Source organism: Symsagittifera roscoffensis, chromosome 5 (assembly GCF_963678635.1).
Source record: "Symsagittifera roscoffensis chromosome 5, txSymRosc1.1, whole genome shotgun sequence".
Classification (NCBI taxonomy): domain Eukaryota; kingdom Metazoa; phylum Xenacoelomorpha; order Acoela; family Convolutidae; genus Symsagittifera; species Symsagittifera roscoffensis.
This window is the reverse complement of record NC_087066.1, coordinates 44,260,684-44,277,335: the sequence shown is the minus strand read 5'-3', so window position 1 is coordinate 44,277,335 and position 16,652 is coordinate 44,260,684. Positions and strand designations below refer to the sequence as shown.

The 16,652-nt window shown below is 36.2% G+C and overlaps 2 protein-coding genes across 2 annotated transcripts in view; one reads left to right on the top strand and one right to left on the bottom strand.

The window, feature by feature from the left end:
* The window catches only part of LOC134846062 (protein angel homolog 2-like), a 513,790-nt gene that overhangs the window by 115,770 nt on the left and 381,368 nt on the right, over nt 1–16,652 (bottom strand). The window lies entirely within an intron of this gene.
* Nucleotides 4,910–10,628, top strand: LOC134846742 (synaptic vesicle 2-related protein-like). The gene is made up of 7 exons (XM_063864130.1): nt 4,910–5,043; nt 5,269–5,364; nt 5,633–6,335; nt 8,375–8,594; nt 9,183–9,448; nt 9,683–9,784; nt 10,311–10,628. The coding sequence occupies exons 1-7, from the start codon at nt 4,910–4,912 to the stop codon at nt 10,626–10,628; spliced, it is 1,839 nt and encodes a 612-aa protein (XP_063720200.1).

Below are 16,652 nucleotides of genomic sequence, written 5' to 3'. Positions count from 1 at the left end.
TGATCATCTCTGAATTGGCCTTCTAACATGTTCCACGGTTTGTCCGTCCTCTCTGCTACGATGATGTTCCAAAACGAAACTAACCACGACACCGTTTTGTCAGTTGACGTGGAAGTCCTGGTTTCTGGATTCGCTTTGCTGTATTTTTTCATCGCCTTCCTCTCGGTATGGGGTATGCTTGAGTCCGAGCTCGCTAAATCTGTCCGGTTTGATGTTCCTCTTTTTATCATCCTAGTTCATTGGAAAAGTTTTTTCTGTTACCTTTTTCTGATAATTAGTCACCGAGCCAGTGCACTTCCGTCTGAAAGAACTCGCACTTAGAAAATTCTAAAGACCTCGAGAACCAACTTTTCGTGTTCCTTTTTTTTCTCCTTTTGAGACGATTAAAATATCATCCAGAAAGCAAAACGTGATTCTAGCATGGTTTTTTGCTCAATCCATAGCATTTTGAAACTCTGCTGGCATGTAGGCTAGCACATAGAACCCTGCAAGGACCTTTTTTTATGTCCCCGTTGCTTTTCCCCCTACAAAATTGAAAATGCATTTTTTAGCTGTTTCATTAGTTAACTTCAGTACTATATGCATATTTCAAGTCCAATACCGTGAAAAACAGCGTTCCGGTTGTTTTCGCTGTTACGATTTGACTCACCCCTTCCACTATCTCATCGACGTTTGGCATTTGGTACTTTCATTGTACAATTGTCTATTAAAAGGTTTGACATCCAATGCCAGTTTTATGGAATCGTCTTTCTTCGCAGTAATAACTATAGGAGCGAGCAAACAATCGCTAGTACATTTGTCTAGTTTCTGTATGTCCTTCCAATAGCAATTCATTTTGTGAGTTCCGATTGGACTTTGTATTGAATGTGAATGGGTATTCTTCTACCCTTTTCTTGTATTGGGCTTGGTGGACCTTAAACTAACTTTGTACTCTTAACTTGATTTTTTGATTCACCTTGGCGTTTAAATAGGTCTTTAAAACTAAGGTAAAATTGTTGTTTCTACTCTGTTGACTGCTCGCAGAGTAGTACGTTGAACCTCGATCTTTTCTTGGGTGCTGGTTTCTGCGTTGTGTGTAATCCCACTTTGCTTTGTAAATCCAGACACAGAATGCTTCTTGTACGGTGTTCTGGTCTTAGAAACGATGCTTGTTTTACCTCCCATCCTGCTGATCGAATATCTAATGTAAGCGCTCCCAATATCAAAATCGGGTTTGTTCATAATCAAAAAAATGCGCTGACAGGTTTAGTCTTTCCGCTGGAACGAATTTTGTATTGAGGGATTCCTCCAGTATTTGCTTTGTTGTTGCTGAGTTTAAGAAAGATACTGGGCTCCCCGTATCTATGGTCATATTGATAATTTGATGATCAGTTCTGACCAACACTTTTAGTGCTTTTATCTCTTTTGACTGGGGGTTCCTGCGTATATCCATCTTTTTGCTATTCTGTGGCTTTTTCCAACCTGAATGCTTGAATCCTCATTTGCTAGCCAATTTTGGATATAATCTTTGATTTGCTCGACTGATGTATAATCAGTTTCGATTGGCATGATCTCGAATTCATCACAAGAATCAAATTTTTGAATCACTTTACTTTCTTTGTCTGTACTTGTTCTGCTTCCGTCACTTCGTTTATTTGTTGTGACCGGCACATCTTAGCGAAATGGTCGGATTTGTTACAGTTCTTACATGACTTGTTACAGTTCTTACATGACCCAATTACTGGGCAACTCTTGAGGTTTCCCTCCACAGAGGCCCTCCCACATCTGGCACTCTGTTTCTGGTCTGCGCTGGGGCTTGCATTGTTTCTGGTTTCGTTTGTCTTCCAATTATACTGTTCCTGGTCCGATCGTCTATTGTTTTGACCTATATTGCCTACTGCCATAATGGGTTCCTGCTTTATTTTAATAGGTGACTCAGACAGATGGCCTGCAGTTGCACTATTGACGTGTGAATTTTGAAACGCTTGTGTCGTTTGTTTACTCTGTTCGAACTTTTAAGCTCTTTTAAGAACTTCTTCTGGTGTGAAAATTTCTAACGTTATTTTATTTTGTAATACTGTGTTTTTCATCTTCGAAATGAATAAGTCTCTAAGTATTTTGTCTTCCAGTGTGCCTAGCTCCGCTTTCGCTGCCTGTGCAGTTAGAGCTGCATGAAAGAGTTCCAAACTCTCTCCCATTTTTTGAGATCTAAGGAACAACTTGTACCTTGCGTACGTGACACTTTTAATTTTTTCCTGCCAATGGTATAGTCAAAATCCTTAATTTGTCTAAGCTCGAGTTTGGAAACCGCCCTATGTGGGTTTTTCTGAGCAAATCTTTTCTTCCTTTCAGTACCCACAGCTAGGAAAAGTCTCGAAGCAAGTCGTTTTTGAACTTCGTTATAATACCCATTGTGACCGACTTTAGGTCCTCGTTCTGTTCTTTCTTCGTTCTCGAACAGAACTCTGTCTCTCGCTAGCTCACCTTTTGATTCCTTATCCGTTACTGCTTGTTCATCTTCACCTGTTCTTGGTATCTCTGGTCAAGGAACTGGCTCTTCTATGACTGGTTTTGAGATCTCCATTAGTATGTCTGGGATTCCTTTTTCTTTGACCGTCACTGCTAGTAAACGTTGGTCAAATCAAATTTTAAAGTTCCAGGGCGGGTCAGAGAATTCAGAGAATCCAGGGCGGGTCAGTTTGCTCAAGTCCAGAAAACAAGAATACTCATGTCAGTTCTGTTATCTTGAGACAAGAATTCTGCTGGCTGCACCATGTGATACCAACAAGGATAACTATACTTCTGATTGAAAACTGATAAGATTTCGAACCGTAAATTTAGTATAAACTTAGTCTTTTACAACCAGGCACAAGATAAGTGCGGATAACTGTTTCCGTAGCTACGTACGGCAGACTGAATCTCAGTCTTCTTATATTAAGGTCAGCACATTATGACCTTGAATAAATACTAACAAAATATATGTATAAAGATTACGATATGGACCTCTCAAGTTACTGTAGCTACAGTTACTCTACCACACGGTTGATTTTTGTCTCCAATTTTCGATAGGACTGGAAGTTGCATTTTGCACTTCAATTTCCCACGTGGAAAGGAATTTGGTGAAAAAGTGCGAAATGATAAAATTGAGTTTTAGTGTAGAAAACAAAAATGACTTGAACATTTTTTGCTTTAAAATAAGTTTTTTGCACGAGGATAACTGCTGCATTAACTTTGGATCAGTAACGAAATTTCGTTTGACGTTATGGGAAGATTGATGGCATTGTAATGCAAAAAAAAATGCAGATATCAATCCCATAAATAAAGCGGAACATGGTTTCATGTGGCACATCAATCATACATTTAGCTAATTTTTTTTTGAGAATTGGCAAAATTGACGAAAATCTAGAGATGTAGAGATACACCAGATTAAAGCTCTTTTTCCTTTCCCCCACCTCACACAAGCATCAATTTTATGGTCTAACGAGTAATTTTACAAGGTTAATTATGAAGACCAAATATGCTTGTTATGGCCTAATTAGTCTGCATGTCAATTTTCACGACAATAGGACAAAGTGAACAAAAACTTCAAATATAAAAATTTGTAGGTGGGGGGGGGAAGGAAAAAGAGCCAAAAATTGGTTTCAGTAATTGAACTATCAATTGAAAAGGATTCACATTTCCAAGGATTAAAAGTATCTTCAAAATTGGATCAGTTATTGAAAAAAGGGTTCAGTCATCTGACTGTGAATAAAAGTAAAAGTTGTAAGGAACAAAAAAACTGGAGCATGTACAAAAAAATTGAATACATGTGGAGGCTCTTTTTCCATTTCCCCCCACCTCACTGAAACATGAATTTTATGGTCTAACGAGTGGTTTTACAAGGTTAATTATGAAGACCAAATATGCTTGTTATGGCCTAATTAGTCTGCATGACAATCGGACAAAGTGAACGGCAACTTCAAATATAAAAATTTGCAGGTGGGGGGGGGGGGAAGGAAAAAGAGCCCATGAGCTATCGGCTCTTTTTCTCCCCCCCCCCCCCACCTCTTATGAGCATCAATTTTATGGTGTTATGAGTGGTTTCACAAAGTTGAATATAGAGACTAAATATGTTTGTCTTGGCCTAACTAGTCCGCATGTCCATTTTCATAGCAATCGGTTGGTGAGAACAGTAAAATTTGCAGGTGGAGAGAAAAGAAAATGATCTCAACTATCTATCTGATTTATAAGGAGACAGAAACATACGAAAAAATTTAGTTGAGTGTACTCTCCCAATATTGTTACTTTTAACTTTCTATCAAAAATTGAAATTTTTCGAAAGCAGTTTAAGAAGGTGGGTGGAAAAATAGGACTGCTTTTTTGAGGAGCCCCTAAGTTTTTTGGATATTTTCCCACCTCACGGCAACTTATTGTTTAATGCATGGTTTTTTAGTTCTTTTTTATTACCCCACCTCATGAGTGGGAAAAGCCGAAGAGCCGTGAGGTTCCGAAATTGGGCAAAAACACCACGCTACTCCATAATTCCTTCCAGTCACTTCGTGGTCGACACTTGATGTAAATGGAACAATAATTACAGGCGGTAGTAGACCTTCTGAAAAGTCACGTGACTTTATTCATAGTTATTTAAAACCACGGACACAGAAGTTAGCAACCAAAACAAAGGTCACTATTGAAGCTCGTGTTAATATATCAGTTTTCCTCAAAATTTTTATGGCTGTAAACTCTCGTGCGTAGAAGTTGTGAATGATCTGAATTGTTGTTCACGCAACTACGTTCTACCTAAGCTCATTTGAGTTATTTTCTCGTGCTTGAAAAAGCTTCAATCTTTGTATTATTACATGGCTTCAATGCTTATCACTTTTAATCACACATTACACATCATTTATTCACGTCATTCGGGATAAAACTTCGAATTGTTTTGTATTGTAAAATGGCAGAAGAGCATTCGGAAAGGTACGAGCTAGGCGATCGAGATGACTCCGACATCGAGAAGGATCCGGAGCATAAGCCGACCGCTGACCTCGACGATGCAACCAGTACTCGGCAGCTTCAAGATAATGCAGGGTCACTCCAATCAGTAGGATTATATAGTGGGGCCGATCTAAAATCGTTAGCATCCATCCTTGTGATATTTGAAATACGATCAATTTTTGTTTTCGGCATGCATCACTAAGAAAATTCTATTATGAGGGGTCAAAGAGCAAAATATGTCAGCAAAAAGAGCATATGGCTCCCGAAGTTCTCCAACAATTTACAAGACTGGTTTTTATCAGATATTCTGTGTTTCAGAAAAAAGACGGCCGGTCGGCCGGATCCGGAGGAGATGGTGGGTGCGGGTGGAAGTGACCCACCTCCCCCAGACTATGGAGCCATCAAAGACAACATGTATAACAATAGAAAGCTATACTTTCATAACTGCCATAATAGTGGGTTGAAAGAAAAGCAAACAAGTAATGTAGGCAAATGCGAAATTTTTTGGAAGATCAAGACAATTAGAGACCATTCACTCACCACCATTTTTGGCTCTTTTTGGCTATTTTTTTTACTTTGATAACCCTTATGCACGCTATTATGTCCAAATCCATATTTTCTCGCTATATACTATGAAGAACAAAAATATGCTCATAATAATTAAATTCTCAACCAATTTTAGCCCCCCAATGCAAACGATATCCCTGGATGAACTGCTGGACAAAATTGGATTCCGCTGCTACCACTACATAGTCATCATCATCTTGTCCATAGTGACTATAGCTGACGTCATGGAAACAGAAGTGGGTATCCTTCTTGGTCCCACACTCCTTTGCGAATGGAAACTGACAGGTCTTCAGGAAGCTATGAGTACCTCATCTCTTTATGTAGGCGCTCTTGTCGGATCTTTATTTTGGGGGACTGTTGCCGACAAATATGGTCGGAAAGACACGCTAATCATTATGCTCTTGTGGATTGGAGTGTTTGGTATTTGCACTAGTTTTTCAAACAGCTTAGTTCCGTATGTCATTCTTCGTTTACTGACGGGCGTGGGTGTCGGCGGAGCGTTCCTTCCCGTAACTTACGCAACAGAGATGGTGAATGCAAAGAGTCGTTCATTTGCAACGTTGATCATATTTTTTGCTGCATTTATTGGTACTATTTTGGCGTCGACACTGGCCATGTTCATTTTACCTCTTACAGACGGCTGGAAGTGGTATATTATTGCGTCATCGATTCTTGTTATTGTATCTAGCTTCTTTGTAGCTGCCTTTGTTCCTGAAAGTCCCAGATATCTGTTGCTGACGGGAAATCACAAGGGTGTCATCAAAGTACTGAGGAAATTTGACAAAACACTGGACGAGGAAACATATCACTATCTTGAGGTTGATAAATTCACTTATAAAAATGCCAAAATCTTTCGAAGAAAAAATATGTGGGTTAAAATCTCTTGTCGAACTTTTGGTGACACTATAGACTCCTTAGGCTCTTTTTCTGAAAAATTCTTTTTACGTTGTCTCACTGTAGGGAAATTTTGCACATTTTTTCTTCATACTTTGTATTGTAACACCACGCAATCAGCCATGAAAACAAATAAGACAACTTAAAAAATGGAATTTTTTGAAACGTTGTGGAAGGGCGTAGAAAAAAGCCAAAATAAATTTTTTGAGACGCTTTGGAAAAATCTTTCACTTTTCTCAAATAAATTAGCTTTTCTCAAATACTACATGAACGATATTTTAAAAAATGATTCCTATGGAAATACCGGCCATTCCCCAATGTGCCTGCAAATTCCTCTAGCATATATTTACCATATCTCGCAATCTAGAGCCTTCGAAAAAATGGCTCTTTTCCAGTTCCCCCTTTCAAAATACCGAGTCTTATGTTTGTTTTACGTGTTATTACGGCTAAATGCGTGATGTTTCGCTGTAAAGTATGAAGAACAAATCTGTTCAGAATTGTCGATGTCTTCACCACGCTAAATTTCATTGCATTATGACAACGTTAAATAGACTTTTCAAAATTGAAGTTGAAAGGGGGGAAACTGGAAAAGAGCCGAAAAAATCCGTGGGGAAGATATTGCTCAAAAACTACCATCCTGAGATTGTGATTTTTAAAATGGGCGGCTTGTGGGAGGTTCCCTTGCATTAGCGGCTACGCGCAAACTTTTTTACACTAAAATTTATGGCTCTCAGAGAAGTCAAAATTTTTGACCGTTTTTTGAAAAACACCCTCCCAAATCTGAGTTATAATTTGATTCGAAAGAACGGGTTAAGAGAAGCTCCCCTGCATAAGCAGCTACGCCCAAATTTTTTACAGGAAAACTTGCGACTCTTGGAAAAGACAAAATTAGGTTTTTTGAACACTTTCTCAAACTTTGGTAGTCAAACTTTGGATTTTTTGAACGATTTTTGAAATTTTTGACTTCTCTCGAAAACTACTCTCCCGAATATGAGATTTCGTTTTTAATAAAACATCAGATTGTTTGAAGCATCCTGCATAAGCGACTATGACCCAAAAATGTTTCAAAAAAATATAGCGTCATGGAAAAAGTCAAATATCAAGTTTTTGACAGTGTTTGACAGTTTTCCCTGCATTTGCGGCTATGTCCAATTATTTTAACCATTAAAATTATCGTTCTCGGAAATCACATTTGTGACTTTTGGACGGTTTTTTGAAACGTTTTGACTCTTCTCGAAAATTACCTAACCAAATATGAATTTTTGAGTTCAGTCGAATAAACAGATTGTGTGATTGTGTGAATAAACCTTGTATAAACGGCTATACTGCAATTTTTCCACAAAAAAATAGGGTACTCGGAAAAGTCAAATATTAGATTTTTTGACTGATTTTCTTAAAACTTTTTGAATTTTCTCAAAAATAATTTTTCCAAAATTGAGATTGGGGTTCGATAAAAAAACGATGAGAATAATTTTGGGAGAACAAAAATTTTGGGAGAAAAGAATGAGAGAACAAAAAAGCTATGGTCGCATCAGAAAAAGAATGTTTTGATTTCTTGTGCGTTTTTTTTGAAACTTCATGACTCTTCTTGAAAACTACTCAGCCAAATCTGATGTCAAGGGTTTAATCGGCAACAGGTTGTGGGAGACTGTGCACAATAGGCTACGCCCTAAAATTTGTACGAAAAATTTGTTCTTTCTAGGATAATTCTCTTATGCTTCCAAATTCTCAAAAACCTTCACTCTTAATTTATCAGAGAAGCAACTAAGATTTTTGAATGAAGCCCAGTCTTAAAGTTATTTCATCCCGCATCAGTGCAACAAAATCAAAAATTATCAAACAGGTGCCTTCAGTTTTAGCTGGGCCTCTAGGTGACCTTATATAAATTTTAAAAACTCTAAAAACTTCTGCGCACGGCCCTGATATAAGCAAATGTACTGAAGATATAATGTGTAATTGCCAGCCGGCAGACATGTCGAATGAGAGACGTGGGGCGGTGATGGAGCTGTGCAAGTACAGGGCCAGGTGTATCCAGTTCTTCGTGATAGCTGCCTCTTGGTTCCTGGTCAAGTTCAACTCGATGGGAGTGGTGTTGCTGTACTTTGAGCGACTGCAGGACAAGGCACTCACCTCCAACTGTGGAGAACACAATGGCATAGTCGCCACATCCACCATGACCAAGAGTATGCTTCGGCCCTTTTCCAAGTTTCCCCACCCCCGTATACCTTACGAAATAAAGCCATTCAAAAATTCTTTTGCTAGAACGAAAACGTTGTTGCTAGAACAAGAATTTGTTCACCTGTTTACGCTGACACGTTTTAATGCAGTTTATAACATGAAACGTCATATCAAAGAGACTTTCATATATTGAGTTTCACAAAAAATCAAAGATGGGAACTGGAAAAGAGCCTATGTTTTTTGTATTTTTATATAGCGTTATCAGATGTAGGTTTTACGAAAAGTTATTCAGTTCAAGTTTTTTCATTCTTAACTCTGAAGTGATTCAATTTTTCTTAACGGAGTTAATCAATTTTGTTTACTCTTACTCACTATAGCCCCCTCCAGCAAAGTAAAACCCCAAAAAGTGTTTTAAAAATCTCAGTGCGGTAGTGCGATATTTTTTGTTAGACTTTTTATCCATGCAAAAAAAATCAAAATAGTGAATTTGTTGTTATTTCTTAATTTAATTTTCAAAAATTCGGTAAAATGGCAACGAAGACCTCTAGTGAAGGTTAGAATTTTAATAGCTGAAAAAATGTGTGATATTTAAGGCGAGAAGTGTGATTCGATGGGGTTCGACGAGTACCTGAAGATCACCATCTTCAATCTGGAGGTGGGCTTCGGGGCCATCATCTCCTACGTGGCCGCAGAGTGTCTCGGCAGAATCAAGGGAATGATGCTGACCAACTCAGTGTCTGTGGTGTTCGCAGTGCCTCTCATCTTCTGCATGGGGGAGATTGTGCTCACTGTGATTGTGATGATAAGCAAGTCGTTCAGTGCGGCTAGTTGGTACATCATGACTCTCTACATCAACGAGGTACTTTGACCTTATAGATTTACATTTGGTTTTTTTTTATAAGGATACATATATAAGTAATGGGATATACTCGTAACTTCAAAGACAATGACAACTTTTGTTCGACCAGATATTGGAAAGATACATTTTTAAAACATCATGAGAGATACAACATACAACAGATACTGTATCTTGATCCAGTTGTGTTACTCAGTTGACGATGTGAATACTACCGCCGACCTGTATTTTGTTTAGTACTTCCCCACTTACATTCGCTCAGTGGGTTCTGGAGCCCTGGACGTGTTCGGAAGGTTCGGAGTCATCATCACCCCCTTCGTCGCCCAATACCTCAGCAAGGTCAGCTAACTAAATTGGTTTGCTGATGAAGCATTCCTGTACAATATTAACAATGCATTTCTTTTCTCAAAAAACTGCTTTCAGTAAAAGCTTCATGAGATACTGCGGTTCTATGTGACAGACTAAATTGCGATCAACTTGACATTGAGCTGAGATTTTTTTGAAGCGTTTTTTTTTACTGGAACAGAAGTTAGTTATGTTAAGACGATTTATCCACAAAGGAAATGTCCAATATATGGGATGTTCAGCTCTTCACGGAGAACGGCTGTTGTCTCCCTGCTTAAAACAGACGGATCATGGTAGTGCCAAAACATCCGACTTTTTGATTAAGAGGCGGAGACCGCTTCTCTACTGCTTCCCGGGATACATTGCTCAAAAACTTTCTTGACTTTTAGTGAGAATTGATTGAGCTTGTTGAGTATACAAAGTCGACACTTAAGCATTCAATTTAATAAAAACTTAAGCATTCAATTTCGTTTCGTTAGATATGAAATATAATCGTTGCATTTGGATGTTTTTGTTTCAGGAAACCATGCTGGGTGCAACATGCCTCTACTTAGGTTGTATGTTACTAGCATTGATTTTGACCTTCTTTATGACGTACGAAACGAAAGGTCAGGTGCAGCTGGACAACATGTCTCGAAACTCAAAAGACGGTTCCCCAGAAGAAGACGAAAAAATACCCATTAAGCCCACAAATAAATCTCCTCCAACACCCACGCCCACCCCCACGTCGAAAGACGAAGAAAAAGTAGCCGAGGTTCCAGCGGCACAAAACAACATCCCGGCAGAAGCGCCGCCCCCAGAGATAACTAAAACTGAAGCGACAGAAGATTCAAAATAACTTCATATTGTAGTAATGCGCGCTAAAAACATAAAATCCATGATCATAATTAAAGCTTAAAGTCTTATGTTATTTGTCTGTTTTTAATTTAATACAGCCTCCTAAATTTGAACACACTTTTAGATTCAATTGATTTGTTCCCAATAATTCAGACTGATGAATATCAAATTACCACTAAAAGTTAATAGGCAACTACATCTGTAGCGGTAAGTCTCATATCAACATGTCTCAAAACCTGAACCATCCACCTTAAAAGTTAGAGCGCTCAAGTATCGTTGTTTTTCAATGGAAAGTAAAAAAAATTGTGCCACTTAGCATGCACAATTGAAGTATTTAATCAGTTCGATGCGGTACGCATCGTTTTGAGTTTAAGGCTCAAATTTGAGAAAACAGACTCAAATCTTATTGCGCTAATAGTCACATGCTATGAATCATGCATACAAGTACGCCAATGCCTATAACTTAAACGTCACCTCACGTACCTATAATTCAACCGTCAGGAATTTCATAACCGTCATGACCCATGAAAGAGTAAAAATTTATCGATTATTCTATAAAATTTTTATTCTCATTTTATACCGACTCCAAAAGCACCGACGCCGCTCTGATTGACCCATGGTTCGACCTTCTTCGATCCACGATTCGACCCAGTTTGACTCATGATTCGCCCCTATTCGACCCGGTTTAACTCATGATTCAAGCTTTTTCCACTCAAGATTTGATTCTGTTCATCCCATGATTCGGACATGTTTCATCCATTATTTAAATTTGTTGGACTCATGATTTGATTTTATTCGTTCGACTGTTCAACTGTCTTTGACTTCTTTCAACTGTCTTAATTCGCAATGAAAATCGGACAAACTTGAAAATCGGTTGAATCATGAGTGAAATACCTCAACCCGAGCAGTAAAATTTGATTTACAGTTTCCTAAAGCAAGAAACTTCAAAGATTCAAAAGCCTACGAACTTAAATTTTTTCAAACCCATTTTAGCTTGTAAAAGCGCTCGCTTTCCACTGTACAATTGGTGCCTATCTGAGATCGAAAGCAACAAGAACACTATTTTACCTAATAATCTAAAAAAACCAGAAAAATTGAAAATGTAATGCTAAAAATTGCAAAGTTTTCTCCACTTTTGTGTCTACATATGAGCTGTTACTGACAAAGCTATATTTTGTTCAGTTTTATTGTAATTTAATTGGATTGTTGAATAAAATAATACCTTCCAAAATTATCTACACTCCTACACTCAACTATGTAAAATTAAGCGTTGAAATTAGAGTATAAGATGGAAAAACATAGACACGAAGCGGAGCTTTGCATCATTTGCGACAGGACACAAGCATTGCATTGCAAGCTAGAGAACAGAAAATGAGTCGAAAAGCATTAATTGAAAAATTGAAAATATCAATTAAAGAAAACAATTACCAATTTTAAATTAGCTTTTGGTAATTATCAGGTAGCCACTAAATTGACAATACCAGGTTAAACGTCCTTTAACCCGGAAGCAAAAAATGCAGCGAGAACTTAACATCAAAATACTCGAGCGGATGAATTGAAAACTTTGAACTTTATACCTTACACAACCTGGTTTATTTTAAGAGATAATCATCGATTTTTGTTTTTCGACCAACACACTTAAATTGACTAAAATTGATAAAACATAAGCCAAAACCAATAAAACTGGAAAAAAATTCAGCGAAATAAAAACAAATTAAAAATATACAAATCAAGGGTAGATAAATTTACTTATCAGGGTCTTAATTATTACTCAAAAAAACTTGCAAGTACAATAAAAAAATTCTACAGCACAAGGGAAACCAAAACTTATGACGTGGAAACTGAGCCGATAAAAAGCAGGCAAACAAAAGTCTAAAAATTCAAATTCTATGAACGTCCGAAAAATCAATCAACAACAATTGCAACTAGAAGAAAATTTTTCTGCAGCAAACGAAACACGGGGTCCGGCCAGAACCTAACCTCCAAAACCCTAATTAGCAAAAGCAACACCGTTGCCATGTGGCAAAGAGACTATGAGCTGTTAAGATTGAATAATGAAGCAATTTGATTTTCATGCAGACTTTAAAAAAATATTATTTACGGGAAAAAAAGTTTAGTTCCCAATTATAATACCTTTCCGCTATTTTTCCGCTCAAACATATTATAACCATCAAAAAAATTAATTCGGGCCTGCTTAAGGACGCTAAAAACCAGAAATTATTATGTTGAATTTTATCATTTTCAAACTGTTCCATTTTCGAAAACTAAAAAAGTTGAAGTTTTTGAGAAAAATAAACCTCCACCATAAGACCAGCTGTTGCTAAGTGGCATAATCAAAAAATCCACTGATGTTGTGACAGTAGAAAAAAAACAAATTTGTGGCGAACTCCACCACAAATATGTTTTTTAATATATCCCTTTGTGGAATCCAGAGACACATGATTGATTATAGTGAGACCCAAATAAAATTTCATGGTGAAAATTATGCGGAAATTAGTAGAATCCGCATTGTATCAGCAGAATTTAACCCTAAATTACCTGACGTAGAAAATTTTATGAGAATGTTGCATATTGAAAACAGTTTTTTATAATAAAAACTAAGCAGTAATTATATAAGCAGAAACTTGTTTTACCAGTCTCCGAGAAAATTATCTACTAAGAAGAAGCTACATTGGAAATCATCCACTATATGGTAGGTTGTTTCGTCGAGTCACAAAAAGAGCAAACAATTTTCTTCCAAAATAAACCAGTAGTAATAAACCACCCACTAGAAAATTTTCATAGTGTTCATCATATTTGTTCAGGGATGCTTATTTGAATGAAATAATTTGAAGCAAAAGCGTTTTCTTCAGTTTTAAAGATCAGTTAAAATTTCCAATAACTTGCTTTTATTTGCAAATGTTCTTGTAGTTCCGAATTTTCAAGATAGTGACAGAAATTCTGTGCTCAGTGTGGTAATTTATATCGTTCCATTTAATAAAGGCAAACAATTTTCTCTTATCAGGGCATTACCAGACTAATAATATGCAACTTTCGACTTTAAAAAGCGTAAGAGAAATCAAATTTTAAAAAAAATGATGAAAAACTTAATCTGAAAAATCAAAATCAAAAGCAATTCCTATGAAAACCAATAACGACAGTTAGAACCTAGAGGCTGAATTGCACTTAGCACAACTGCGCAAAATTTTTTCAAAACCGAAAGAAACTTTTTTCCAACTTATTATTTTGTCTCAGACCAGCTCACCTTTTTTCTATTCCGAGTTTTTCCTTTGATTAACCAACAAACGCTTTCAAAGTGGCAAATAGAAGTCAAAAAATTGATTGAAAACTTTAAAATGTGATGTTAAAATACTCGCAGAATCTGTTTTTTATTTTCAAGCTCTAGAAAAGGCGAAATGTTTATACAAAAAATCACTAAAATTTCTGAGTGCATCAAAAGTGCAAAAAATCTCTGTCAAAAAATGAAAGTATGCTGCAGTCCTAGTCAAAGTTCAATTTTATTCTGCCTATCATGCGGCAAACTAAAAATTTTTCAATATAAACTAAAAATAAAAATTTTGGCGTAAATTAAGTATCATTTCGAACTGAAAAAATATCCAAACAGTGGACAACTATTTACTAAACAATCAAAACTTGTTACCTCTGAAGGTAAAAAATTGGCCATTTCATCAAATCAATCTATAACTACCAATCAGGCTGGAGGTTGGAAAACGGGATTATCTTTGATTATGTTCTGATTGTTGGACTAATCTTCATTACAAAATCATAAATCTTCCAAATTTTTTTTTCCATTTTTGCGGATGCATTTGCTTAAGGTTTACCTAATATAAGTTTCAAGTTTCAAAACGTAACTTGCTGAATTTCAGAAGATTTCAGAAGGTAAAACTAAAAAAATGTTTTTTTTTCCATTCTCTGGTTCTAAACTTTTGTTCTAGCGCTGATTCATCTCATCTAGATGAAACAAAAAAATTAGAGACTCATTTTTGTAAGTTGACGTTTGACAGTAAATTTAAAAAAAAAACACTATTCTTTTATAGGTAGTCAAAATTACTATTAAACTTCCGCGTTGAAAGCTAATTAAATTATATTATTTGAGCATATTTAGTAGCTTACTAAAACTCAAGAAAAGTAATCTTCAAAAATTTTGGTATATAAAACGTTTTCCTTAATAATCAGAAATTATCTTTTTTTACGTATGATTTTTAAATTTCGAATTTTAAGTAAAACAAATAGTGAAAGCTGTAAAAGATTTAGAAGCTAAGATAATATTTTTGTAACATTATTTATTTACATATAACAATGCTGTTACAATTTGATCACCAAATAACCCGGCACTTTTAGCGGAACCCTTTATCAACTAAACGGAGTCAAAACAGGATTTTTTTTGGCTTAAATCTTGAATTTTAAAATGTTCCAAACATACTACATTTAAGTCAACACTCTATTGCCAATATCTAATTAGCACAACTAAAAAAGGAATACGCAGCTTTCCACCACTTGCGATACTTGACGGAACTTAGTTCGCAACACAAATTGCACCATATTAAAACTTCTAGGCCGATTTATTTTCTTTCAGTTATTGTTCCGACATTCGAAGATTATAGCCAACTGACAGTTGGAAAAGAGTAATGACCTCAAAGAAACAGAAAAAAACAGGTTCTTCAAAAATCTTCTAATTATCGATTTCGAAGAGAAAAATAGACGGCCTTAAATCTCTTTGAATTTGTAGAACAATTTACGATGGATACTGTTTTGTGTGAATTGACCCAATTTGAGAAAACTGGATCAATAGGTAAAACTTTTATTTCGCAGAGAAATCTGATAAATAATTTCCATTTTCAAAATTAGAAGTTGATCGCGTTTTTTCGTGACCTTTACAGTTTTGTTGTTCGATTGTTGAGTTGGCCTTCTTTTAAAAACAAAAGAAATGCATTGAGTTTTAAAAGAAATCACAAGTCAAACTGCGGAAAATCAAAACTGAGCCTAACAAATTATAAGACATTTTCCTGAAAAAAAAATCAGCGAGACTTATATAAGAGTACTCACTACTATGATTACTCTTAAAAGTAAGGAATATATATGCTCGGGGTAGTTTTATTTAGACGAATTCTCGAAAATATTCCTCCCGGGGGATCACTCCATTGATCGTCGTGTTCCCAGAAGGGTCGTGCTCACCACTAGACTATCCTGACTAAGACAGAGCTGTGGTACTATAGTAAAGTGACCATTAGAACGCCGTGTTCTTGAAAGTGTAACGCGTATTTTTCATGCGTGACAATTTATCCCGCACCTTAAAATCGTTTAAAATTCATTTGAGGCAAGCCAGCTTATTGGTTTTAATAATTCCATGCACGACTTTTTTCCAGGATAATTTTCATAGTTAGTCAAACTTTCATTAACAAAAACTATTCGAGAGTAGTTTATGTACAGTCGGAACATTCAAGGTTTTGCCTGATACGAGCAGTCTTGTCTCATTTGCACCCAATTAAGGAAAATTTGTTTGCATTTTTTTTCTCAATCAACCGAAAATTTTACGTCAGCACTGTATTGATCATTAATGACCACAACAAATAGTCAAAACGCAGCTTTATCTGACTTGCAGTGTATCACAATCAAAGCATGGCAAGCTAACAGACAAAATTTTGAAAGTTAATTTAAAGCTACAAAATTTAACAAGCTACACACAACCAAAAAATTATCAATGCCCTTCAAGCGACGCAATATGAGACAACTTAATCGTTATAAGATTAGTCGAAACCTTTAAGCCGCAAAACGCTTTGCGCGGAAAAAAAAACAACTCAGCTAACAGTTGGAAAAGAGTCAATGAACTCAAGTAAACAGAAAAACACTTACTTTTTTTTGAAAAAATTTCAACTTTCGAATTTCAAAAAAAAATAGAAATCCATGAAGCTCTTTGAAATTTATGATGGACACTTTTTTAATCAAATGAACCCAAATTAAGAAAAATGAATCATTAGGTAAAAGTTTTATTTTTCTGGGAAATTCGATAATTGAATTCCACTTT

Excerpts from the sequence above, each read along its gene's own strand:
- LOC134846742 (XM_063864130.1), top strand. The coding sequence starts at position 4,910 with ATGGCAGAAGAGCATTCGGAAAGGTACGAGCTAGGCGATCGAGATGAC. Across the intron at positions 8,595-9,182 it reads CACATCCACCATGACCAAGA|GCGAGAAGTGTGATTCGATG; the intron begins GTATGCTTCGGC and ends GTGATATTTAAG. Across the intron at positions 9,449-9,682 it reads TGACTCTCTACATCAACGAG|TACTTCCCCACTTACATTCG; the intron begins GTACTTTGACCT and ends TATTTTGTTTAG.